This window comes from Rhineura floridana, chromosome 1 (genome assembly GCF_030035675.1).
Source record: "Rhineura floridana isolate rRhiFlo1 chromosome 1, rRhiFlo1.hap2, whole genome shotgun sequence".
NCBI classification, from domain to species: domain Eukaryota; kingdom Metazoa; phylum Chordata; class Lepidosauria; order Squamata; family Rhineuridae; genus Rhineura; species Rhineura floridana.
Genome location: NC_084480.1, coordinates 221,681,978 through 221,706,620, shown reverse-complemented (window position 1 = coordinate 221,706,620; position 24,643 = coordinate 221,681,978). Strand labels below are relative to the sequence as shown.

The 24,643-nt window shown below is 41.8% G+C and overlaps 1 protein-coding gene across 1 annotated transcript in view; it reads left to right on the top strand.

Moving 5' to 3' along the window:
• Positions 1 to 2,825: 2,825 nt before the first annotated feature.
• The window catches only part of CTDP1 (CTD phosphatase subunit 1), a 109,536-nt gene continuing 87,718 nt past the window's right edge, over positions 2,826 to 24,643 (top strand). Inside the window, exons 1-3 of the mRNA XM_061594050.1 lie at positions 2,826 to 3,392; positions 21,994 to 22,077; positions 23,199 to 23,292. Coding sequence (XP_061450034.1) covers positions 3,088 to 3,392; positions 21,994 to 22,077; positions 23,199 to 23,292 — 483 coding nt within the window. The 5' untranslated portion in view covers positions 2,826 to 3,087. The remainder of the gene's footprint in view (positions 3,393 to 21,993; positions 22,078 to 23,198; positions 23,293 to 24,643) is intronic.

Genomic DNA, 24,643 nt, shown 5'->3' with positions numbered 1-24,643 from the left:
AATAATAATAATAATAATAATTGTGGGAGCATTATTTGGAGACAGAACAGTATTCTGCCATCCTTTATGATGACATAATCCAGGACCTACCTTATGGCTGCAGGGTCTTCCAGGCCTTACAGCCAAGCTTCTTTATACTGAGTTTAAGTTGGAGCAAGGATCCTTCAGCAGACAGCAACTATTTGCACAGCACCAGCTGAGGATGTAGCCAGCCACCATTTTGGTCCTAATGGTGGCAATTTTTTTATTATTTTGTTAACAATCCATGACATAGTTACATAGTGATGTTACTTGCTTCCAAGAAGAAAATTGTGGAAGTACATCAGGGGAAAAAAGGAAATACATTTGAGGTGGGAGGGAGGAAAAAGCAGCTGAAAAGAGGCAAACTGTGAATAGCCTGAAAAAACAGGGTTGTAAACGCTTTGGGTCAGCACTAATATCTTGCTGGATCGGTCCTGTGGATTAGATGCTGGAGAGAACTGTAATATGATGGTTCTGCTTCTCCTTACAGGTTCAGTTCCAGAAAGTGGCATTGTGGGACTTCTGCTCACCCCATAGTGGTTAAACTGTGGGGTCCCACAAGGTTTCATCCAATCCACTATGCTGTTTAACATCTATATGAAGTCCCTAGTGGAGATCATCAAGGAATCTAGAGCACAGTGTCAGCAGTATTCTGATGACACCCATCTCTATTTCTCATCATCACTGGAGTCAAGTGAGGCTGTGCATCATCATCATCATCATCACCATCATTAATAATAATAGTAATAATAACATTTCACATACGTCTCAATTTACAAACATACTATAAACACAACTAAAATATAGTTTAAAAACTACTAAAGTTAGATTTAAAAACAATATAAAATAAACACCAAAGGCAAAGACCTTTTCATCTAGCTGGAAAGGCTGTCCTGGTCCTTAGAGGCAGTCATGGACTGGATGAACGCCAATAAACCTAGGCTGAATCCCAAAAAGATGGAAGTGCTGTGGTGGGTGGGTGGATTTGGGAATTGGGTAGGCAGCCTGGATGGGGTTGTGCTCCCCCTGAAAGAGCAGATCAATTGTCTAAAGTGTACGATGAACCCTGGGCAGAGATAACCTGCTACAGCAACACATGTTCTGGTAACTTGCCTTTTGGATTGTTATAATGTGCTCTATATGGGCCTGCCCTTAAAGACTGTTCAGTAACTACAATTAGTTATTGCCTGCAAGGTTCATACAGTAGTGATCCTGAAATATCTTCACTGGGTGCCTATTTGTTTCCAATCTGAATTTAAGATGCTGCTGTTGACCTATATAACCCTAAACAATTTATGACCCAGGATCTGAGGGAACTGTACCAGTCAGCTTGGGTCCTTAGATAATGGGGGGGGGGGTAGAGAGAACAACATTCTCATCTCATCAGGCTAGTCCCTAGCCTGGTGTCCCTCCAAACGTTTAGGCTGGCTACGGGCCTGCATCTCACCACTAGTTATACTGATAATTATGTCATCCTCACCACTGAGAAAATAGTCTGCTATGCAAAACCATTAGCGCTAGCTCAAAAGAACCTTTCAGTCTTGTGCTATGTCCAGGATCAAATACATACTGAGTGAACTGTGTAAACTCTTAATATTAGATATGTATAACATTCTAGCTTGTGAGTTCCTTCACACACTTCTTCAGAGCAACACACACTCCCTAGTTTTTATTCAATAGGTCCTGGCTTTAGCTTTGGGGAAGAAAGTTGGGGTAGTAATGGACGTAGCAACTTAGGCTGCAATCCAATACACACTTTCCAGGGAGTAAGTCCCATTGAACCCAATGGAGCTTACTTCTGAGTACACATGTACTGGATTGCCGCCTTAGTTAAGATTTATTTTTGCCATCACTTGAGGTATGATTTGTCTTGCATTATCTTTTGCTGGAAACCCAGCTACTGACAAAAGTACCCACCTAAAGACTATACAAGTTTTCTTAAAATATTTATTAGTCATCAAAGACCACAACTCACATCTAAAATGTGCAATTATAATTCAGGATGGTTTTAACTTTCTCTCCCCACCTCATCTAAAATGTGGGGTATTAACACATGACACTGACTATATTCTGGTTGTCACAAGCCAACATTAGTAAGCTCCCCTCCAGATATTACTACTGGAGTGCATTAATACTGGGCACATCTCTCAATCTCTCCACAGCAACAACACGGAGATATTAGCTGATTTCTCTCTTCCTAGACTAGGAAGAATTCGCAGGATAATTTTCATAAAACCTCTAAAATCCATAATATCCCGCACCAAAAGTTTGATAAAACAGGAACCTGTTATTTGAAGTTTCTTTTTAATTTTCGCTAGCGGACATAGTGCTGTTAAATCACTATGCCGATAAAATCACGCATTTCTGTATTGTTTCTTGTAGTCAACTACCACTCTAGGCATAAAAGATAACCACGACATTGGTCAGCAAACAAAAGAACTGACGCCCTTACTCCGTTAACCGTGGGCTGCTACACGTGCCCTAAAAAAAAAAAAAAAAAAACCACTAAAGAAATGCATGTTGGGACTTGTAGTCTCCATGAGAAAAAACTTTGCAGACCTGCATCTATATCCCACAATACCTTTAGACTAGGCGAATAATATAGGACTGTGTTATGCAGCCCACGCGGAGGACGTGTAAATGAACGCGCGCTTGCGTCGTTGGTGAGGTTGAAGCGCGCTATGCCGGAAGAAACCAGGAGGCGTGGCTGAAGCTTCCCCCTCCTCAGAGCTGGAAGTGTGTTGAGAGCCTACTACCAGATTGCCTTCCCTGTTTCTGGGTGGGTTGAATTTCATGTGGCTGTTCCTTTAAGAGTGGCAGAGTTCTAGAAAAGGGTTGTCTCGCGCCTGCGCACGGGAGCCTTGACCTCGCGCTCAGTCAGCGCTGCTCGTGACTATTTCTTGTTGTTATTTTTTTTTTTAAAGGTGGTAGTTGGTGGTGGGGGAGGGGGAGTTATAACGTTTTGCGTTCGATTCTCATAATTGAACCAGTAGCAGTGCCCTCGTTACCATAGCGACCTGTCCCTAGACGGGCCCGGCCTGGGACAGAGCCCCAGCAGCTGAGGCCATGGAGGAACCTGGAGCAACCGCCCCGTCCTTCTCAGGAGAGGACAGCACCGCGTCCGAAGTGACAGAGATCCGTGTATCTGGCCCGCAGCCCCTGCGGCTCTTGGAGTGGAAGGTATCGGCTGGAGCGGCCGTGAAAATCGGGTCGGTGTTGGCGGTTTGCGTGCCCATCGTAGTCCCAGCCCGTCCTGGAGCCTCACCCCCCGAGACCGGCCCTCAGCGGGCAGCCGAGCGAAAGGTCAAGGCGGAGCGGCCCGGAGTAGTGCGAGAGCTGTGCGCGCAGCGTGAACAGGTCATCCCGCCTGGGTAAGTACGAAACGGTAGTGTCGGGTCGGAAGAGCCGGCGGAAGGTCGGGTCCCTGGAAGGCGCCCTCTTTGGTGCTTGAAAGCGGTGTTGGCTTCTGCCCCGCAGTTTTGCCACCTAGACTTGGAAGCGCCTCCTGCTGCTGAGACGGCGGCGCGAGTTGTGTTAGTGGTCGCTCTTTTCTTCTCCAGAGGTCCGAAGTGGGGGACAAGATCGAGGAGAGACAGGAAAGCGCGGGTGGAGCAACGCGTTCCTTCTCCGCCCTCCTGCGCTGCAGCGCCTGCGACACCCGAGGCCCCGCTCCTCCTCCACCACCACCCAAGATACAGCCCCTTAGACCTAAACAGGCGCCGCCACGGCGTGTTTTCGGTCGGTTGTTTAGCTCGCCTGCCTTTGGTCTCTGTTGTAATGTGTCAGGAAATTCTTTTTTCACCTTACCATGAAAGGTTCGGGGGATCCGGCACGAATGCTGGATAGCGCAGGAAACTCAAAACTGCCGAGCGGTGAGCCTGATTAATGGATACCTGAAGAATCTGCTCCTTAGAACTTCGCTCCTAGAATAGTTGATATACCAAAATATTTTTTAAGCACTTGTTTGCATTATCATGTATGATAATCACTTCATTCTTGTTAGTACATATTCAGCGATGTAGGTTTCATTAGAAGGTAGGTACACACTAAGCAATTATTTTGAATTGTTTTCAGATTAATTTTAATCAAAAATGGGGTGATGGTTTGTTCATTTTAGTACTAAAGCAGAATGAACTTGTGAAGTAATTCAGGAGATGAACCAGCTCCAGCTGTTCAAGTAATCATTTTTTTGTCATGTGTGCCAGAATAACCACCGCCACCACCAAACAGGCCTTTAAATTGTACTAATAAGATTTATTCTTCTGGTTAGTTTTCTTCTTCAACAAATAACATCATTAACAAAACATGCACATAGGTTTTTGAAAGGTTAACTATTTCAGTTTTTAGATAAATGTAAAGTTCTGTAAAAAATAAAATTTAGATAATTTCAACCAAGTCAACATGAGAAACTTAAGATATTGCGTGCAGAGCTTGGAAGATTACTTTTAAAAAGTAATAAATTACAGTTACAATTACATGGCCCAAAAGTAGTAATTACCGTCACAATTACAATTGCTCTGAAAGTAACTGATTACTTTACTTTTTCTCAAAAGTAATCATTACAATTACTTTTCAGTTGCTTGTTTTTAAACAAACACCTACGAGGTGCTGGCCTTGACTGCTGCACATCTAAGTAGCGTAAAACAACATTAAAAATAAATACACACATGCAGAGGTAGTAGAATAATTCTTTTTATCTATAAGATAGCAGTGGTGGTCTCTCTGCTGATATGGGAGGTGGGGAGGAAGGCAGAGACCACTACTCAGATCTTTGCACGTCAAACCAAGTGCAACCCCCCCCCCACTCAGCCAGCAAGTGTAATATCTCCCATTTAACCACCTCCCGGACCCTGCCCTGTCACTAAGGCACACCCACCCAAGCAAACATTTTCCCCTGAGATGCAAAAAAGTTAAAATACTGCAAATACAGCACAGTTGCTAGAGATTCTTGCCAATTGGCTGACTGAGAAGGAAAATATTCAGGCAATATTCTACCCCTGTGGTTCCTAACCTTTATGAGTAGTTTATGGGACCCCCCTTGTAAGGTCAAAAAATTTGTGATCCCCTCATGCTAATTGGAATTTTAGTTTCTGTTAATTGAAAAAATGGTACGTGGCAAAATTATATCTCCAAATATCCCTTTCCATTAAAAGCTCCCTGCAGACAGGGAGGTGTTGCTTTTGTTTCTTAATGCAAAGATCTAATCAAATTGGTATTCCCCTCCACATACAGTCTGAAGATGTACAGTCCTGTCTCCCAGTGGGTTACAGTGTTGGACTAAGAACCAGGTTCAGATCCCCACCCAGCCATGAATCCCAGTGGGTGACCTTCGACCAAACACAGTCTCTTAGCCTGACCTATCTCGCAAGGTCCGTGTAAGGATAAAATGGAAACAGGGGAACTTGGAGGAAAGGTGGGATACAAATGCAATAATAATTAATTAAATAAATACATTTCTGCTGCAGTACCAGGATCCCAGCCTCAGCCAACCTGCTTAGCTTTTTTTTTCTTTTTCTTTTTCTAATAATAATCAAGAAGCAGCAATGTGGTGGTGATGGGGATTCTAGACTGTGCACTGCAGACAGCAAGGTGCACAGATTGAGGAGGGGGGTTAGTGCTTTTAGGCCTTGGAATGATAATCAGAACTGATGACTTGGTTAGCGTGTACTTGGGGAATGAAAGCAGAGCAGAAGACAGATCAGCGCATGCACACACACTCACATGCACAAATACACCTGCCCCTCTTGCAAGCATCTGCAGGCATGCATGCATTCGGGCACATGGGAGGGGGGAAGCCCTCAACTGCTGCAACGTCTTGGAGAGAGAGATTGGGGGGGTGGAGTGTAGGTGGAAGAAAGGAGGGACGCTGGCACACACACTTAGTCTCAGAAATGGAGAGTGAGCAAGTCCTGTGCTTCCTCATGGCTTCTTGGCTCTGTCTGGGCTGAAGGCGAGACCTGAGTGGCCCCGCAAATAAGAATAATTTTTAAAAGGAGGTGGCAGCAAAGCAGGAGCCAAGAAAGGCAGGCAGGCCGGCTGCCAGGAAGGAAGGGGGGAAACGGCCTTTCCTTGCAACCTTGCTTTTTGTTTCCTGAAAAGCCCTCTCCTTTCGTTCTGAGCAAGAGTGTCAGCAGCGGTGCGAGGAGATGGGAGTTGGTGATAGTAATCCCCTCTTCTTCCTGGTAGCTCCGCCCTCAGCCTCCTTCGGTATCTGCCACGTGTTTTAGAGGCAGACACTTGCCCTTGGCACACCTGAAAGACACTCTGCCGCTTCAGCAAAAAGTCCTCCCCTCTTGTTTGGAGCAAGGGGGAGGTGTCATCTGCAGCGGCAGTGAGTAGCATCCAGGGAGGGAAGACTTTTGAAAAAATAGATAAATAATTAAGTTCTTTACTGTTCACGCCCCCCCCCCAGATTACTTCACGGCCCCCAGATTGGGAACCACTGTTCTACCCAATCAAAGTGTGCTGCAGCCTAAGCACCACCAAAGGAGACATGATGATTAGGAAATAAAATAAATAAATGGCCTGAGAATGCACAGAGTGCACTTGCCTCACCATTGAGGAACTTTGGTTTGTATTTAATAAGGTGATTCCACAACACGTATCCTTTGTATAAAAAGTCTATCTTATAATCATCACAGGAAGAGCTTGCTGGATCAGGCAAAGGTCTGTCTAATCCATCGTCCTGTTCTCAGAGTAGCCAGCCAAACATGCACGAATACAGCATTTTTTTTCAATTAATTTTTATTCAGATTTTCAAATGAATACAGCATTTTTAAATCTAAAAAAAAGAATGTAAAACCTCCATATTTGTATCAGATCTAAAAGACACCATGTTAAGCAATTCCTCGTAATAGTGTTTCACAATAATGCAAAAATGTTATCAGACATTTGGGGGGTGGATCTGGTGGGGGGAAAAACTTGTTGGCAGCACTGATATCCCCCTCCCCTGTAGTACTCAGGCAGCCTCTGTAGGTGGTGGGTGCTGTTAGTGCATCTGGTGGGTGTGCCTAGGCTTTTGGGCCCAGACTGTGCAACTGCCTAGCCTAGTCCAGAGCAGAACCTGAGGAGAAGCTGAGAGGTGAATGAGCTTTCTCTCCAAGGTCCAGGAAGCCTAATGAGACCGTACTGTCTTAGCCCAGGCAATGGGGAACTAGAATATTGTGTATATGTGGATGTCGGGGGGGGGCAGAGTCTTCCCTAGTTAAAGTTGAAAATACATCTTTTCAAATCCTTTCAAGCTGGTTCCATTTCAAAATGGCTTTGAAGAGTGGCTAGAGTCTTAGTTGCAATAGTTCTAGACCTCCATCCAACTATGCAAATCATTATTGATGATGACGATGATGATGATGAACTGCCTTCAAGTTGATCCCGACTTATGGCGACCCTACGAATAGGATTTTCATGGTAAGCGGTATTCAGAGGTGGTTTACCATTGCCTTCCTCTGAGGCTGAGAGACTGTGTCGGGATTCAAACCCTGGTCTCCTAGGTCGTAGTCCACCACCTTAACTACTACACCACACTGGCTCTCTATCATTATAAATAATTCACCTTATTTTAATTTTTCATGCAAAATGTACTATTGAAATAGGGTGCGTCACATTTACTGGTAGAGCTATTAGAAGCAGCATTAGCTGGCTGGCCCAGGACTTTTCTGTAGAACAGAGATTGTGCACTTGTACAGTTAATTCTAGCACCTGTAGTTCAGAGAAACGTATAGTTTCTATGTGATATGCTGTCAAGCATTTCCTTATGAAAAGTGATTTTATAGATATTAATTTAATTTTAAAAGTAAAACTTTTCTTAATTGTTTCCTTGGCATGGCAAAGAAGACCAAGGTAGTTAGTTCCTGGAGAACTAAACTCACAGTTCACTAGCTTACTAAAACATTTTATCTGTACAAGGAAGCCTTTCCATGCATGTACACTTTGTATGCTGCAGGAGTCACCTTTGGTGCATCTACAGCTGTGTATGAAAATTCATTCTCAACTTTGACGCATGCACTGACACCATACAGGTGTTCAATGCTTCATCAGAAAAAATCAAACTTAGTAATCTTGGCTTTTCAAAGTAATACATTTGCATGAATTTCAAGTGGATGGTTTGCAGGTGAGACAACTTTGCAAAGAAATCGCAACGCATTAGACTTTATTAACAGTTCAGATCATTATGGTAGGATGACTTGTATGATATACATTTGCTTCCTAGTCACTGTTACACAACTATTTTGTATGTGGAAAATACTGTATTTAAATTGATATCCTTTTTTGTAAACTTCACAAGTCATCGTTTCTAATTAAAATGCATAAATTGGGAGTTTTTTGTCATTACCTATGAAAACTTCACCGTGAAACCTCTTGCAGTGACCAGTGCCCCAACCCTTCTGCCCCCCCCATTTTTGTCTCTTCCCTTCCAATGAAAATTACCTTGCTACATTCCTGGAGAGAGCTTGCGCTTCGTATACACCACCTGTAGAATAGGACTGATCAGGTTATCTCCCTTCTTCATAAATTGCTGTTAACATATATATATAATTAGAAGTTCTATAATTAATGTTAATGATGATATCTAGGCTCTTTTTTACTAATTGTTTTAAGGAAATTTTGAAATCTCATTTAAATTTTAAAAAAATTTAAATAAAAAATCCATTAAAAAAAACCACACATTAATTTTATCAACCCTGGCCTGTAAAACAAGGTTTTCAGCTGGTGCCAAAAGATGGATAGTGTTGGCACCAGTGGTACATCAGGGCAGAGGGTGTTCCACAGCCAGGTCCTCTGGCTAGTCACAGATCCCTGAAATTCAGTATATGAAGGTATTACAAGAAGGTTCTCCTTGGCAGATCTTAACACTCTCTTACAGTGACCTATGGCCATTCTTCTTACATTCTTTTTATATCACTGGGTGATTTGCTGTGATGTCATAGTAGATTTTGATTAGCCAAAACTAATTGTTTTAATACAGGGCTGGGGAAACTGTGGCCCTCCAAATGTGGTTGGACACCAACTCCCATCAGCCCCTGGCTAACGTTTGGAAATAATGGGATTTACAGTTAACAACATCTGGTGGGCCCAGGTTCCCCAGCCTTTTATTATTAATAATAAATACTATTGCTATATTGTTGCACTTTAAATAACAGCATATTTGGAACATTGCAGAATAGCATAAACAGGTCTCTGCCCTTAGGACCATACAGAAAACTTTTGACAACGACAGAGATGATTAAAGGAGAAGAGGAGGAAAGAGACAAATGATGACCAAGAACCCCATAAAATACAGTGTCATGAGCTATAGTTTTATGGAGTATGGGTGTCATGGTTAGACAGTTCGGCATAGACTGGGAAGAACTGAATTCAAATTGCCATTGAGCTGCAAAGCTTACTTGGGTGACTTTTTCCAGTGCTTTGTCTCAAAATAACCCACTTTGCAGGGTTGTTGTGAATATAGAGGGAGGACCTGTATTCGTTGGAGGAAAGGTGGGATAAAAATCAGATAGACAGATAGTGTGTTTAAATTTATAACACACCCTAGCCCCAGGGCTCAAAATGGGTAACAATAAAATAAAACAGTCTGTGTTTAGAGACTAAATATTACAGTGTTGACTTAACCTTAATAAGGCAGAGCTTCAGTCGTGCGTGTGAACTGTGGAAATGAAAGTTTAATAAAATGGTAGAAGAAATTCTACAATTAAATATATTGGACTCTCATTTAAATTTGTCTGTTTATGCAAATGTAACTCACGTTCTTGAGAATTAGAACAGAATTTGATAAGTCAGATCAAGTTCAGAACAGTTTGTTTCCTTAGCAATAAAAAAAGGAAAAAAGTAACTTAATGATTGCAGCAATAATTTATTGACTAACTTTCAATTTTGACATCTGTGCCAAGACAAAAATAAGTGGAAGAAATGTTTTAAAATTAGAGATTAAACAAGGCATGGGAATTCTGCCCCTTCCCCGATATTGATGGACCATAACTCCCATCATCCCTGATCATGTCTATCTTAAAAGTTTATTAGTATCAAATATATGCTTGGTTCTATCTATTAGAACTGGATTTCAAAAACGTTGTGATCTTTGATTTAGTGCAGAGATACTTGTATGCAAAAGGATCCTATGAAGTAGTCTGGAACATGCATTTTATTATTTATTAATTTATTATTTGATTTATATCCCGCCCTTTCCCCCCCGCCCCAGTAGGAGTGCAGGGTGGCAAACAAAAGCACTAAAAACACTTGAAAAATCATAAGAACAAACCCTAAAATACATTAAAGCAAAACTTCTTTTAAAAACATTGTAAAAAAGCTTTAGGAAACATCTTTTTTTCAAAAAAAGGTTTAAAATCATTTTTTAAAAAAGGTTTAAAAACATATTAAAAAGCAAGTCCAAAACAGACGCAGACTGGGATGAGGTCTCAACTTAAAAGGCTTGTTGAAAGATCTTCAGTAGGCACCAAGAAGATAACAGACATGGCACCTGTCTAATATATAAGGGGAGGAAATTCCAAAGTGTAGGTGCCACCACACTAAAAGTCCATATCCTATGTTGTGCGGAACGGACCTCCTGATAAGATGGTATCTGCAGGAGGCCCTCACCTGTAGAGCTCAGTGATCGACTGGGTATATAAAGGATAAGACGGTCTTTCAGGTATCCTGGTCCCAAGCATCTTGGAGCTTCCCCCCTCCCTTCCTTCACTCTCTTTCCTTCGGATGCCAGCCTACCCAAGATGTATAGGGCTTAGTACACCAAAACTAGAACCATGAATTTGGCCTGGTAGCTAATGGGCATCATTCAGATTCTAATGGTAATTTCCAAAAGCAAAGGGTAGATGGACACTTGCACTGGATTCCTTCTTTTCCTGCATATATTAACAAGATACAATATCAAGCTGACAGAGAGAGGGAGGACAAATTGATCTGTTCTTCCTTCAAGTTGCCTGCATGTTTTCCAAGCTGGTTGTGGAAGAAGCACCTTTCTTTCCTTCTGTAGTTAACACAGAAATCAAAACTGATTGCCTGTGTCTGCCTGGCAAGTACTTATATGCAAGGCTGTGCGTGTGAATAGTTGTCTCTGGATTAGCCTTTTTTGTTCCCACACAGCAGGGATCCTATGTTACCCTGCAGACATGGTTTAGCTGTTACTCTCTTGCAAAGGTGGTTCTGCATATAGACCCTTATCGGTAAATGGTTGTCTGTTTTTGTTTGGGCTCAGTTTCAGAGTGGATAGAAACATTCTGTCAGATCTTATTTATTATTTGAAATGTATATCCTGACTGTTTGTTGTGTTATGACCAACACAGTTTATATTAGAAAAATATTAAAGCTAATTCCAAGAATTAGCTGGAACATGATATTCAGTAATACGCAGCAGACAAGGCCTTTGAAAATAAAATGATTTTTACTTTGTGCCTAAAGATGCCTGTTGAACCTCCTTAGGAGACTATTTCACAAACAAGGAAATGGAAAAAGGCAAAGACACCCAGAGCAGAAGATGACCGTAATGAATTAGTTCTCATATAACAGAATGCAGTCCTTCAGATATCTCACTTCGAGGCAGTTTGGGGCTTTAGAAGTCAACATTGTTCCTTTTTGAAATCAATACTCTGGTAACAAATTGGATGCCGATGAAGATGTTTAAATACTAGTAAAATATGATCAACTCACTGAGCTCCTATTAATAACTTGAGCTGCCATGTTACAAATTATGAACATTTTTCAAAGAATTGTTATGGTATTTTTTAAGGAAAGGCCACAATTGTCATATCGACGTAAGTGAGTGAAGATGTCAGGTGTGCATGAACAAAGCTGGATCTAAAAACATCTCTGAGCTGAGAGTCCAAATACCACAATGTATCACTATACCATCAACCAACAGTATTCCAGTCCTGTCTAGATCTAGATTTCATCTTACTGGCCCCCAGCATTCTAATTACTGAATCAGAGCATTGGTCAACAGCATGGTGCCCTGATGTTGTTGGACTACAACTCTTATCATTCCTGAGGACCATGCTGGCTGGGACTGAGGCAAGCTGGAGACCTACATAGAGATGTGAAGGCCTGGGAAAAAAAAGATTTTTTCCTGTTTCCCACCCACCCTGAATTTTTCATTTTTTTTTTTGGACCTTCACATTTCTTGTCCTGCAGCGTCTGGAAGACACCATCTTAGCTACCTCTGGCTTAGTGCATTAACCATTTCAACTGGATAGAACTGGGTATTATGGGCATACTGATGGCACTTTATTCCAGAGTATGGACAACCCTCCGTAGCAGTTTCATATAGATGTCTCAAATGCTGTTTAACAAGACTTAACCCTATGGCACCCCATAGCAGATATGTTATGTACACCTCTCCCTTCTAGGTAAGAGTGGACTCATCAATGTTCTGTGCCCTCATCTTGTATTTCAGACAGGCAGATCTGAAATACATCTTGGTTGACAGTATCAAATGCCCCTGAGAGGTCTGAGATAATTAGCAGAGTTATACTCTCTTGTTCTTTTCACAATGAAGAGCGTCCACCTGTTAACCAAACCAGTTTCAGTTCTAAAACTGGGGAATCAAATTGAATTGTGTATAGAAAATGTGATATCCAATAATTTCTAGAAATGTGCTTTTTAGCAAACTAAATATAATCTACTGTGAAGTTCTGTGCATCATATCAAAATTTTAGGGTGTAGACCTGTGCATACTTTCTCATAGGCCAATCCCAGTACAGTAAGAGAGTCATGCTCTTAGCCATCACTTAGTCTACATCACTTCGTTTCTGTTTCCTGATTTAAAAAAAAAATTTAAAGCATTAAGACTAGTGTACTTCTGTGAGGTGAAACTGGGATGACTTCTTAATGAGCACTTCAGGTAGCTGCTCCTCCCCCCCCCCCAGTAAACCATTTCCTTGATCTTAATCAAACATTTACCTCTTACTGCAATTCTTCTGCTGCTTTGCATGGCTTGCAGGGATTTTTTTTTAAAATCATTGCTAGTTCAGGATACAACCTGTTGGGCAATTTTCATGTGCAAGCCTCACTGAAATGAATTGGTAAAGTGCAAAACCATGATAGGAAACTGCACAGTGCTGCTGTTCAACTCCCATTCGTTCTGGTTGTTCAGAAGGACTCCCCAATGGATCAGGATCATAGGAAGCTTCCAAATCAGAACATTGGCCCATCTAGCTTAAGATTGTCTACGGTGACTGTCAGAGGATCACAGGCAGGGTTGTCTCCCAGCCCTATCTGCAGATGCTGGGTATTAAACCTCAGACCGTCTGCATGCAAAGCAGATGCTACAGCATAATCCATGAGTTATGGATTGTGCTCAGGTAGAACATCTGTTTGAAATGTATGTTGTGTGGGATCATTGAGATCCCAGGCAAGAAAGCTTTTCTGTTTGTGCGAAATAATTAAAGTGAACTGACAGATTCAGTTGTTACAAAAGTAAATAGCATAAAGCTCTTAAGCAAACAATTCTGTAAAGATTTAATTAGCATAAGGACAATGTGAAATATGTTTTAATCTGAGTAAAAGCTAATTCATCTCAAGAATTTTATTGTTCTTCTTGGTATTTGTAAGTTCTGAAAATAGATATGAGATCTTAAGATCCTGCATGTTTTAACATCTTATATCTTTGGGTATGTAGTGAGCATCTTCATGCTATCCAGTGGATAGCTTCTATTTTTGTGTCCCCAAACAGTGCTATTGCCAATATTTTAACACTCTGTTATTTCACACTATTCCAGCTTGGTAATATTGTGGACAATGACACTAGAGTTGACTGCCTGTGCATTAAGGTGTATTCTTATTACATAGAATTGTGTGAGAGATGAACCAATGTAAACTTCCTAGTGTGGCCAACAGTGCAAAATATTATGGAAACAGCTTGTCAAAAAGGTTTGAATCTTCAACTGCTGTTTTGTAATTGAAAACTAGAGATAGGGAGTATTTGCTCCCAGAAACCTTTTTTCTTCAGGTTCTTAAGTTCCATATGAAAATATTGGATGTGTGTTAATGAAATGTAATGATGCAAAAATATTTATAGTTTACTATTGGTAATCATAGAATCATAGAATAGAATCATAGATTCATTGAGTTGGAAGGGGCCTTGTAGGCCATCGAGTCCAATCCCCTGCTCACAGCAGGAAATCCACAGCTAGAGCATCTCCTGCAGATAGCTGTCCAGCCTCTGCTTGAAGACATCCAGCGAAGTGGATCCCACCACCTCCCTAGGCAGTCGGTTCCATTGCCAAACTGCCCTTACTGTCAAGAAGTTCCTTCTAATGTCCAATCTGAATCTACACTCCTGCAACTTAAAACCATTAGACCTAGTCCTACCCTCTGGGGCAGCAGTGAACAAATCTGTACCCCCTCTATGTGACAGCCCTTCAGGTACTTAAAGAGTGTAATGTCGCCCCTCAGCCTTCTCTTCACCAGACTGAACATGCCAAGTTCCTTCAACCTTTCCTCATAAGACTTGTTCTCCATACCGGCTATCATCCTTGTTGCCCTCTTCTGAACCCGCTCTAACTTGTCTGTATCTTTCTTAAAATGAGGCGCCCAGAACTGAACGCAGTATTCCAGATGAGGCCTGAGTAATGCAGAATATAGTGGGACTATTACTTCCCTCAACCTGGAAACTATAGCTCCGTTTATGCATCCCAAAACCGTGTTTGCCTTTTTTGCCGCAGCATCACACTGCTGGGTCATGTTCAGCTTGCGATCCACTACAATTCCAAGGTCCTTCTCACACGCACTACTGCTAAGCCGGGTATTTCCCATCCTGTACCCGTGCATTTTGTTTTTGTGGCCTAAATGCAGAATCCTGCATTTGTCTTTATTGAATGTCATTTTATTAATTTCAGCCCAATTTTTTAGTCTATCCAGGTCCCTTTGGATTTTATTCCTGTCTTCCATTGTGTTAGCTATCCCTCCCAGTTTCGTATCATCCGCAAACTTCATAAGGCTTCCCTCCACCCCATCATCTAAGTCATTGATAAAAATGTTGAAGAGTATCAGCCCCAGGACAGAACCCTGTGGCACTCCACTCAAAACCTCCTTCCAGTCCGAAGCAGAGCCACCAACGACCACTCTTTGAGTACGGTTTTCCAACCAGTTGTGAATCCACCTGACAGTATTTCCATGTAGTCTGCATTTGACGAGTTTGCTAAGCAAAAGGTCGTGGGGGACTTTGTCAAACACTTTGCTGAAATCTAGATAGATGACTTCTACAGCATTTCCACCATCTACTAGGCTAGTGACCCGATAAAAAAAAGAGATGAGATTAGTTTGACAGGGTTTTTTCTTGACAAACCCATGCTGGCTCCTACTAATCACAGCATTGTCATCTAGATAGTTGCCAATGGACTCTTTTATTATCCATTCTAATATCTTTCCCGGTATTGAAGTCAGACTGACCGGCCTGTAATTCCCCGGATCTTCTTTTTTACCCTTTTTAAAGAGCGGGACGACGTTTGCCCGTCTCCAATCCTCCGGCACCTCTCCTGTTCTCCAGGATTTCTCAAAGATGATGGCAAGAGGTTCCGAGAGTACATCTGCAAGTTCCTTCAATACTCTGGGATGCAGTTCATCAGGCCCTGGAGATTTGAACTCATTTAGGTTAACTAGGTATTTCCTGACTATCTCCTTATCAATCTCGAACTGCAATCCCAACCCCTTACTGAGATTGCTACCGATGCAAGGTTGCACACTGTTCCCTTTTTGGGAGAAAACGGAGGCAAAATAGGCGTTGAGCAGTTCTGCCTTTTCCTTGTTATCTGTCAACATTTTGCCATCCTCATTGAGCTGCAGTCCCACTGTTTCCTTGGTCTTTCTCTTGCTTCGAACATATCTGAAAACCCCCTTTTTGTTATTCCTCGCTTCCCTCGCCAGCCTCAGCTCATTCTGGGTTTTAGCTTTCCTTACGCTATTCCTGCAAGCCCGAGCCGCTCGTCGGTACTCTTCCTTGGTGATGCGTCCTTCCTTCCATTCTTTATACATGCTCTTTTTTACTCTTACCTCCTCCACCAGTCTTCCGTGCAGCCACATTGGCTTTTTCCGATGTCTTCCATTTTTCTTTCTCTTTGGAATTGTTTGCGATTGCGCTTTTTGTAATACGTTCTTCATGAACTCCCATGCTTCTTGGGCTCCTTTTTTCTTTATCTAGCCACGGGATCCTACCCATCATTTCCCTGAGCTTGCTAAAATCGGCTTTCCTGAAATCCAAGGTCCATGCTTGACTATATTCTTCTTTGGCTTTCCCCAGAATCACAAATTCCAGCATTACGTGGTCACTTTCCCCCAAGGTACCGACCATTTTAATTCCCGTGACCAATTCGTCCGTGTTAGTTAAGATCAGGTCCAGGATTGCCGATCCCCTTGTTCCTTCTTCAACTTTTTGAAAGAGGAAATTATCAGCAAGGCCCATCAGGAATTTGTTGGAGGCTTTGTGCTTTGCAGAGTTTGTCTCCCAGCAGATATCCGGGTAGTTGAAGTCCCCCATTACAACTACTTCTTGCCTCCTTGAGATTTCAGAGATTTGTTTGAGAAAGGTCTCGTCTACCACCTCTTCTTGGCCAGGGGGTCTGTAGTAGACACCTACTACCATGTCGGTTTTATTTGTTTCTCCATTTATTTTTACCCAAATGGTCTCTACCGGACCCCTTTGTTCGCTCTCTTGGATTTCCATAGAGGTGTATTTGTCTTTGACGTATAACACTACTCCCCCTCCTTTTCTGTTGCTTCTATTCTTTCTGTAGAGTTTATATCCTTGAATGGCTATATTCCAAACATGGGAGTCATCCCACCAAGTCTCTGTTATCCCTATGAAGTCATATTTGCCTTGATGCACTAAGACTTCAAGCTCCCCTTGCTTGTTTCCCAAGCTCCGCACGTTGGTATATAGACACCAGAAGTCTCTTTTGTCCTGATTGGATTCCTCCGTTAATATACCGTGAGCTTTGCCATGCATCCCTTTCTCTCTCCCAGTGTCTCCCGTACCCTTCAAATCGTTGCGTTTACAACCCGCTGTCTTTGGATCGGTATTTAAGCTATCATCTCCATCCCCCAGAGGCTTTAGTTTAAAGCCCTCTTGATGAGTTTTGCCATACTTCTGCCAAAGAGATTCTTCCCAGTCCTCGTGAGGTGCAGCCCATCTCTTGCCAACAGTCCCCCATCCAAGAAGCTTAGACCATGGTCCCAGAATCCAAACCTCTCCCATCGACACCATCTGCGTAACCAGTCGTTGACCTGCAGTATCTTCCTTTCCCTTTGTAGTCCTCTATCCTTCATGGGAAGAATTGACGAGAAGACCACCTGCGCCCCCAAATCCTTGACCTTCCTACCCAGAGCCTCATAGTCTGAGGTGATCTGTTCCAAGGTGTTTCTGGCCATGTCGTTCGTGCCCACATGGATGAGGAGAAAGGGGTACCTATCTTGTTTCCCAATGAGCCTCGGCAGGTTGTCAGCAACGTCCCGGATGCGTGCCCCAGGGAGACAACAGACTTCCCGATTCATTTTGTCCGGCTGGCATACCGGTGCCTCTACCCCCCTGAGCAACGAGTCTCCAACCAGTAGCACCCTCCTGTTTTTGCCGTGAGCGGTGGTTGCATGAGCTTCCTTCTTCTGGGGTGTGGAGTCTTCCTTTGCAGTCAGTGTCTCTTGATGCAGGTGAGTTTGTTGAGGCTCTTCAGGGGTGCTGTCTGCCGAGAGACGCTGAAAGCGGTTTGTTAGTTGCAGCAGTTCTTACTCCCTCCTGTTTTTCCTTGCCCTTACAGTGACAGTCCTCCACGGGGATTTGTTGCTGTTGCAGTCCTCTTCTTCCTTGTCACTTTCTTCCTGTACTTTGTGTCGCTCCCTTAATTCCTCTTGTGTTTTATCGAGGAAGTCCTCATCTTCTCTGATAAGTTGCAGGGTGTCTATGTGTTGCTGCAGCCCCCTGACCTTTTCTTCTAGGAGCGCCACCAATCTGCACTTGCTGCAAGTGTAATCCCGTCTGGTTTCCGTTAAGAAGATGAACACAGCGCACACATTGCAGGTGACAACTGCTTGATCCCCCTCCATTTTCTGTTTGTTGTTTCCTATTTCTGTTGTCAGTGGCAGTCTTGATGTTCCTGTTGTCAGTGCCAGGAATTAGTTGAACGGATTGTAGGTTTGTTTTCTATTTTGTTTTTTTGTTTTGTGTGTGTTTGTTTTTTTAAATTTGCGCGCCTTTAGGTGCACGCCGCCGAGCCTGGTGGGAAAGAAAGTATGCAGATGAGCTGCTTACCTCACCAGAGCTCCTCCTCCTCTCTTGGTCAGCTGCCTCCCAAGTCTTTCAGGTCTTTCAGGGTCAGGAATCCTGAGTCCCTTCTCCCTCGCAGAGAGCGCCGCCGAGCCTCACCAGAGCTCCTCCTCCTCTCTTGGTCAGCTGCCTCCTAAGTCTTTCAGGTCTTCCAGGGTCAGGAATCCCGAGTCCCTTCTCCCTCGCAGATTGTGTAAATAACCTATTAGAACTTACGGCAGGGGTGGGGAACCTCAAGCCTGGTCTGGTGACCAAATGAGGCCCTCCAAGCTTCTCTGGCCCTCAGGACATGTCCCATCTCCTAAGGCCACATCCTTCACCAGCCCTACTTCATCTGTTCTTTGAGTGTTTTTGGTTGGCTGCAATGTGCCCTTGAACTCTGCTTCTTGGTTGTCTGGATGGAGGATAGGGGTGTGTGAGTGTATAGAAACTAGCTTGCTGTACAAAGGTAAAATTTATGTTTGTTGCTTCACCTACTTTTGCCTCTGGTCCTGCCCACCACTGTCCTCTGGTCCCCGGAAGATTGCCCAGATGGGGATGTGGTATCTGGTCTGGAAAAAAATCCCCATCCCTAAGTTATAGAAAATCTTGGCTTTGACTTCCGGTGTTGTTAATGGTTTTAGGCTGCAATCCTAGCTCCACTTACTTGGGAGTAAGCCCCATTGAATTCAATAGGGCTATGTCTGAGTAGATATGGTTAGAGTTGGTTGTTATCTGAATGGTCTACTGGAAATTATTGGTTTGCAAGTGCTGCTACTGTTGATGAGTTCATGAACATTGATAATGACAATTATTGTTAACCTGGTTCTTTAATCACAGTTCAAATCAAATTTGCTCATAAGCAACCCAGTGAGACAGGAAATAGAGCATAAACAGTGAGAAAAGACTGCATATTCAAGATTGTAACTGAAACTAATAAATCAGTTTATTGGTGTGCATTGCTTCATTTAAGGCATACTACTGTCGTCATGTAGAAGATGATGTTATTATTATATTTATTTATTTTAATTAATTTATATCCTGCCCTTCCTCCCAGTAGGAGCCCAGGGTGGCAAACAAAAACACTAGATATCCTGGTCCCAAGCTGTATGGGGCATTGTACACTAAAACCAGAACCTTGAACTTAGCCCAGCAGCTAATAGGCAGCCAGTGCAATTCTTTCAGCAGCGGGGTGACATGTTGGCAATACCCTGCCTCAGTGAGGAGTCTCGCTGCCATATTTTGTACCAGCTGGAGCTTCCAGACCAACCTCAAGGGCAGCCCCACATAGAGTGCATTACAGTAATCCAGCCTGGAGGTTACCAGTGCATGGACAACAGTGGTCAGGCTACCCCTGTCCAGAAATGGCTGAAGCTGGTAAAAGGCACTCTTAGCCACTGAGGTCACTTGGGCTCTAGCGACAAAGATGGACCAGGAGCACCCCCAGACTACAAACATGCTCTTTCAGAGGGAACATGATCCCATTCATAGCAGGCAAGTGACCAATTATCTGAACTCAGGAACCACCACCCCACAGCACTTCTGTCATAATTATATTAATTTTGCAATGCAATATAGCAATATAGTACCTTTAGAAAATATGAATTAAGAATAGCATTATAATTGCAGTGATGAAGCAATCCATCAGTGTCATTTGAATGAAAATCTTAGGCTTGCTTTTACCTGCTGTAATTGAAGCTTTGGTTTCCTCCTAACTTCTTCCAGCCTACCTATTTGATAAGCAATGTTTTGTTAGTTTCCTAACTTCTAGGTTTCTGAGAATCCAAGCATTTTGGAATAACTAGGTGAAAGCATTGTTAGATGGCTGCTAAAGTCCCATCTTTTTATTTAAGCATTTTTATCCCTTTGTACTGATGTTTTTAAGGATTTTATGGATTTGTTTATGTATGGTTCTCTGTGTGTTTTTGTATTTTTAAATTTATGTATGGTTTTATGTATGCCTTGTATCTTTAAAGCTATGTAATCTGCCTTGGAACCCGCATTCCAAGCAAGAGGTGGACAACAAAAAATTATTATTATCATTATCATGTGAAAGAATAGTTAAAACAGGCAGCAAGCAAAAAGAAAGAGAATGATTCTCTGTACATCTTCTATGTTAACGAGGAACTGGCCAGTTGGATGAAATTTGCTATCTTTTATGTCAGCTTCATTACTTGTCTAGGTGAACCCACTTAAAATGTAGGCTGTCATTATCCATAGTTTACCTGGGGGGAAAGCATAACTGGACCCCTGTTTTTCCAGCACTACTTTACTCAGGTCACTTTGACACATTCCAGCACATTCCAGTTTCAATAATGTTATGATTCCACATCACTGAGACACTGTTCTTCTCTTTAGCATCTTATTTATCTGATGGTACGATGCTTTCTTTAACCTTATCAAGACACCAAGGTCCCATACAACTGCCATTAAGAGTCAGCAAAGACTTTTAAGTAGCCTGCACAAAGTAGCACAGAGTTGAACTTTGCCATCCTTGTCACCCGTTTTGGTCCCCCATAGCGCTGTTCTTGTCGTTTGGGTCATTATGTTCTCTGAAATTCTTGATTCCTGAGTCTTGGCAGGGCCCAGATTAATAGTTCTGTGTGCATGCACCCTTACATGTAGTTGGGAAGGCTGGTAGCAATTCAAACAGCAAAAAATATCCAGAGTGGAAATTGGACTCTCAAGTGGAAATGATTCTATTAATATTGCACCAAAAGTGTACTATGGAGGTGATCTGTTTAATCTCAGTTCTAACTTACTCATTATATTTATTATTTATTATATTGTGACACATGGAAAAATATTTTCCCAGACGGGATTTTTGTTTGTGTGTGTGCGCATTGTTGAACATGCCAAATGTAATGCTAACCAGCTGCTAACTGTTGTTAAGGGATAAATAATAGGCTGTGGGATCATGTATGTCATACCAAATAGAAGGGTGCTAAAAATAATCAGAACGTGCATTACTTTTATGTTCAGTATCTTGTAAAGCTGTGTGTGTAGACCTGTAAGTTATATGTAACCTTTTTTTTTCTAACGCAGAAGTTTTCAAACTGGTCTGTGACTCACTGGTTATCCATGATCACCACACAGGTGGTCTGTAAAAAACAACCATACTTCCAAATACAGAAGCAGGATGAATGCTGAAGTTGACCAGATTCTGAAAATGACAAACATTGTATCAAGCTTCATGCAACTTTATTCACAAAAACAGGCACATACATCACATTAGAAAAACAAGAATACTGATATTAAAATATGAATTATGTATGTGCTTTTAGTATGTAGAACAGTGGTTCTCAAACGGTGCACCGTGGCACACTGGTGCGCCACAAGAGGTGACTAGGTGTGCCGCGAATATTATGAATGTATATTTTAAAAATGAGAAGATACCCATTTGTATTTAAGTTATTTTTATTAATAGTTTAATATATTAATATATTTTTAATTTTGTACACGAAGCGCACCAGAAAATTTTTATGTTTTACATTGCGCCATGAACCAAAAAAGTTGGAGAACCACTGATGTAGAACAGCAAAGTTTGAGTGTTCTGCTCAGAAGCCCACCCCCAGCAATTTTCAAGTGGTCTGTGGGGGAGTGTTGATAACTCTGCTCTAATATTCAATGAGACAGAGAAGTGGGAAAGTCATAGTTTATACTAATTTGATACAACATAAAGCATGATGAAATAAGTTTTCCCCTAAATTAGATTTTCCTTTGCTTCCCAGAGGTGTTTTGGTGAGGCTGGAGGGATGCAGCCATCCTGTTGTTATGAAAGGATTATGTGCAGAGTGTGGGCAGGATTTAACACAGTGAGTACTGTTGCATGGGGTTTTTCTTATAGTTGTGCTGGCTTAAACTAAAGATCATCACCATTGTGGAACTTAAGTTGTAACTGATTGCATCAACTGAAATAATGCTCTTTCTAGGTATTGAACAACTTGTGCTTATTGTATGCCTAGCAGGCCCAGAAATAAGTGGGCTGGATGCAGTATACTAACTTACACCAGCATAATGCTGCAAAACAGAAATAAACAACAACCTGAAGATTGACAGTGTGGCATTCTTCATAAAATGCATGCAGTGGGCAAGAATTTGGTAGATATGAGCACAGATTTATTGATGGATAAACCAAGGAATAATTTTTAAGAAAAGGAACATAAAACATAGCCTATTTGCTGAACTAGTGTACATGAATGTAATAATATAGACCAGATGCGTGACAACATTGTATAGAGAGAACCATGACCATAAAATTCCTTTCAAGGAGCTGTATCTTGTTCAGGTCTTCAGAAATACAGGCAAGTTTGTGTTCTGGGAGCAGATACAACTTTTTGAACTTGAGTTAAACAAAAATGCACACACAAAAACAAACAACATTAAACTTCAAAATACAAGTGCAGTGTTTTGCTTTGTAAATGGTTAACATTTGCTAAATGCCTAACACTCCCCTCAGTAAACAGAAATAAATTCTAATCTTTTTCATCACTTTCTTGTTTACTGCTTGGGATCGTCATAATTTAATTACTGTTTTGCAGTCTACAACTTACAGTGTTGTGTGTATGTATTGCAATTAATACTCGGATACTTTTTCCTTGTTTAAAGAATATAAATCAGTTCTCTGTACCAAACTTGTGCCATTGTCCATTTCTCAAATTATGATTTAAACATCATGTCTGCATTTGTGTTGGAATGGTTTTTTAAGATGTTTTTTAGAAGATGTTTTGTTTTAATATATTTTAAAGTCTGTTTTTAGTGTTTTGTTTGCCATCCTGGGCTCCTGTGAGGAAGGGTGGGATATTATCATAATATTTAAGGCCTGTTGGTGCATGATTAAAGTGGCTTTTTGTAAAATTCATGCCACAAATCAGCCCTGTTATGTTTTTTGAAATGTTATTAATGAAATTTGTCTCGTTATCTTTCCCATTGTTAGGTTACAAAGCAAGAATGGAAAACAGAATATGCCAGTATCCACAGCAACTGTATCAATGGTACATAGTGTACCAGAATTGATGGTTAGCTCTGAGGCAAGTATACTCCCACTCTTTCTCTAATTTCCAGCAGGGGTCCAAAGTTCAGCAGATCTAATTAGCAGAACTTCTTCATTATACTCACATGTAATGCAACATGTTGTCTTAGCTAGGTTTGAAAGCAACTCTCACGTGGCTAGAATCCCATGCCATGTATGTTTCTGATTAGTTACAATCAAATTTCAGTTTTAAAGATAAAACTGCTGCTGGCTCCCTTGGATGTCACCCTATATTCTTGTTGCACACAGCCTGTCAAGATAGCAAAGAAACTATTATTTATTAAATTTCCATCCCCCCTTTCCTTCCAAAGGAGCCCAGGGTGGCAAACACTAAAGCAGTAAAACAATAAAGTTAAAATACATTTAAAAATGAATTAAAATACATTGAAAATGCTTTAAAAACAAGAAAATCTAAAACAGTTACAAATCCTTACAGCTAATAATTTCAAGGTTCCCAGGATCAGTGTCTCTCAGCCATCAAATGCCTGGGTGCAAGTAAAATGTCATGCCCAGGATGACCAGCTGCTTCTGTATACGGTTGCATTCCATGGGAAGTTGGGGAAATTTATTTTATTTATTTATTTATTGCATTTGTAAGCTCTCTGGGTGGTTCACAACAATTAAAAACATTAGAAACAATATACAAATTTAAAAACACATTTTTAAAAAGCAATTTAAAAACTCTGCTGTACACCTTGGACAGTATCAAATGATGTAACTCCTTTAACACAAGGAATTTTGTTTGTGCAACAGAGCTTCCCTCCCTCTCCTCTCCCATTGAGCCCCAAGGTACCTTCCACAAATCTGTTCTGGAGAGATAGGTGAAACCCCAGAACAGATTGGGGAGGGTGGGAGGCACGAGAAGGGAAAGTTCCATTGCATAGCCAGAAGTCCTTGTGCTGACAGAACTATTTCATTGAATGAAAATGGAAATGGACTGCCTTCAAGTTGATTCTGACTTATGGTGACCCTATGAATAGGGATTTCATGGTAAGCAGTATTCAGAGGGGGTTTACCATTGCCTTCCTCTGAGGCTGAGAGGCAGTGACTGGCTCAAGGTCACCCAGTGAGCTTCATGGCTGTGTGGAGATTTGAACCTTGGTCTCCAAGGTCATAGTTCCAACACCTTAACCATTACACCACACCGGCTCTCATTTCATTGGATACCGTCCCTTATTTTCTGACAGCACAGACCAGTAATGTAGGAGACAGATTGCATGCTGTATCTGCCTCGTACCAGGAACTGAAATAAAGCATCTGCTGGAAAGTCCACTAATTAGCTTTGCTAATGCAATGAGTAATATATATATAAATTGCTTTTGGAGGCCTGTAGGGGAACCCTAAGATAT